Source organism: Falco cherrug, chromosome 16 (assembly GCF_023634085.1).
Source record: "Falco cherrug isolate bFalChe1 chromosome 16, bFalChe1.pri, whole genome shotgun sequence".
Lineage (NCBI taxonomy): Eukaryota > Metazoa > Chordata > Aves > Falconiformes > Falconidae > Falco > Falco cherrug.
This window is the reverse complement of record NC_073712.1, coordinates 9,812,924-9,814,950: the sequence shown is the minus strand read 5'-3', so window position 1 is coordinate 9,814,950 and position 2,027 is coordinate 9,812,924. Positions and strand designations below refer to the sequence as shown.

The window sequence follows — 2,027 nt, the reverse complement described above, 5'->3', positions numbered from 1 at the left end:
AGAGCCCAGCTCAGCCCCTGTGTACCCAGTTCTGCCCTGCAGCCGCTCCCTGTCTGAACACCTGAAAAAACAACAGGTCACCCAAACCCTGATGGAAAAGGAAAGGATATTTTGATGTGGAAGCTAGTGGGGAGTGAAGGCACTTGCTGAAATTCCTGGTAAACCTGTGTAATGCTTTAATAGTCTGTGCCCCTGGTCTTACCTCCACAGCTGAATTTCCATTCCTAACAAGCCAAGACACAGAGAAGTGGACGCACAGATTCAGGAAAGCACAGAGTGAAGCAGGGAACCCCTGCAATGAACATGCTCATGACGCGTCCCCTTGGAAATGACCTGGACCTGAGCTGGAGTTGTGAGTACCTCTGACCCATGCAGCACCCGATCACCAGCACAAGGACCTTGCCCTCAGTAGGGTTGCTCCTTCCACCCACAGCTTCTCCCCACAGCCCCATGGGAGCTCCTGGGCAGGGTGAGAGCTGCCCCTGGCAGACGGCAGAGCCCCTGCCCCAGCACACAGCCCCCTGGGCTGCAGGGACCCTGCTGGCAAGGACAGCCCTGGGCACCCCTGCCTGCACAGCCACCTTCACAGCCCTGCAGCCAGCCCTGGCACAAGGCAGCCCCAGTGGGACTTCTGGTACCATTTAGGAATATTTTACATACCCTGTGGTTTCACTTTGTCCGTAGGAGTCTCTTCAAGGCAATTCTCACTTCCTTATTCCTCAGGCTATAGATGACAGGGTTGAACATGGGAGTCACAATTGTGTAAAACAGGGCAAAGTATTTATCAGTGTCTATGGAATCCTTTGACCGTCGCTTTAAGTAGACGACTGTGGCTGAGCCATAGAAGAGCATCACCACCCCGAGGTGTGAAGAGCAGGTGGAGAAAGCTTTGTGTCTGCCCAGAACTGAAGGCATTTTCAGAATTGCCCTGATAATTGCAATGTAAGAAATAAATATGAAGGAGGCAGGAAGGACTGCAAATACCACGATGATGGTGTACAGCATCACATGGTTCCAGAAAGTGTCTGCACAAGCCAGTTCTAGCAGGGGGGGGACATCACAGAAAAAGTGGTTAAGGTCATGGGATGCACAGAAGGGTAAAGTGAACACCTGGTAGGTCTGTCCTACTTGCACTGGTACGACAGCCACCCATGACCCCACCACCAGTCTGATGCAGAGCACCCTGCTCATGGTCAGGGTATAGTGCAGGGAGTCACATATGGCTATGTAGCGGTCGTAGGCCATGGCAGCCAGGAGTAGGCATTCGATGCTGCCCAGCAAAACCAGGAAATACAGCTGGGCAGCACAGCCAAGGAAGGAGATCCTGCCATCTTCCCTCAGGAAACCCACCAGCATTTTTGGCAGAGTGACCGACGTGTAGCAGATCTCCAGAAAGGACAAGTTCCTCAGAAAGAAATACATGGGGCTGTGAAGGCTTGAGTCCACCACTGTGATGAGAGCAGTCAGGCTGTTCCCTATGAGGACCACAAGGTAGATTACCAGGAGGACTGTGAAGCACAGGCCCTGCAGGCCGGGCAGGTCAGAAAACCCCACAAGAATGAATCCAGATCCAACAGTGTGATTCTCCAAGCCTTTTCTTCGGGGCATTTTCCCTATACGAGCAATCCAAACAACAGGCTCTTAGAGGATGATGATGGCCTGTCCACCATCACATACGCTTCAAGCCTAGAGAAAGACTCCAAACACCAGCATACACGTGATTGCGGGATTAGGTGAGGTTGACCAAGGCCTGCATGAATGTTAGGGAATCTAACAGGGGTTGCTTGATGCAGGGAGCTTTGTAAAGAGAGGGGAGAATGGAATCCTTGAGCCTCAATGACTGGGTTTTGTCATCAGGAAAAAAGAATCTTGACTTCTTTTTAAAGGTGATTTTATTAAATAGAAGACCTGGTGACTGATGAGAAGAAAGGAATTAAATAGATATATACTAGCCCCTTCAAGAACAGTCTTTCTTACACTCCTTGTCCAGGTCTTGTAAGAGCTGCATTTAACATCAGAACATGCAG

The 2,027-nt window shown here is 50.7% G+C and overlaps 1 protein-coding gene across 1 annotated transcript; it reads right to left on the bottom strand.

Moving 5' to 3' along the window:
• Window positions 1-669: 669 nt before the first annotated feature.
• LOC129737503 (olfactory receptor 10AG1-like) lies at window positions 670-1,608 on the bottom strand. The gene has a single exon (XM_055728324.1). The coding sequence runs from the start codon at window positions 1,606-1,608 to the stop codon at window positions 670-672; it is 939 nt and encodes a 312-aa protein (XP_055584299.1).
• Window positions 1,609-2,027: the final 419 nt, after the last annotated feature.

What these genes read in the sequence shown, in the direction of transcription:
- LOC129737503 (XM_055728324.1), bottom strand. Translation starts at nt 1,608, where the DNA reads ATGCCCCGAAGAAAAGGCTTGGAGAATCACACTGTTGGATCTGGATTC.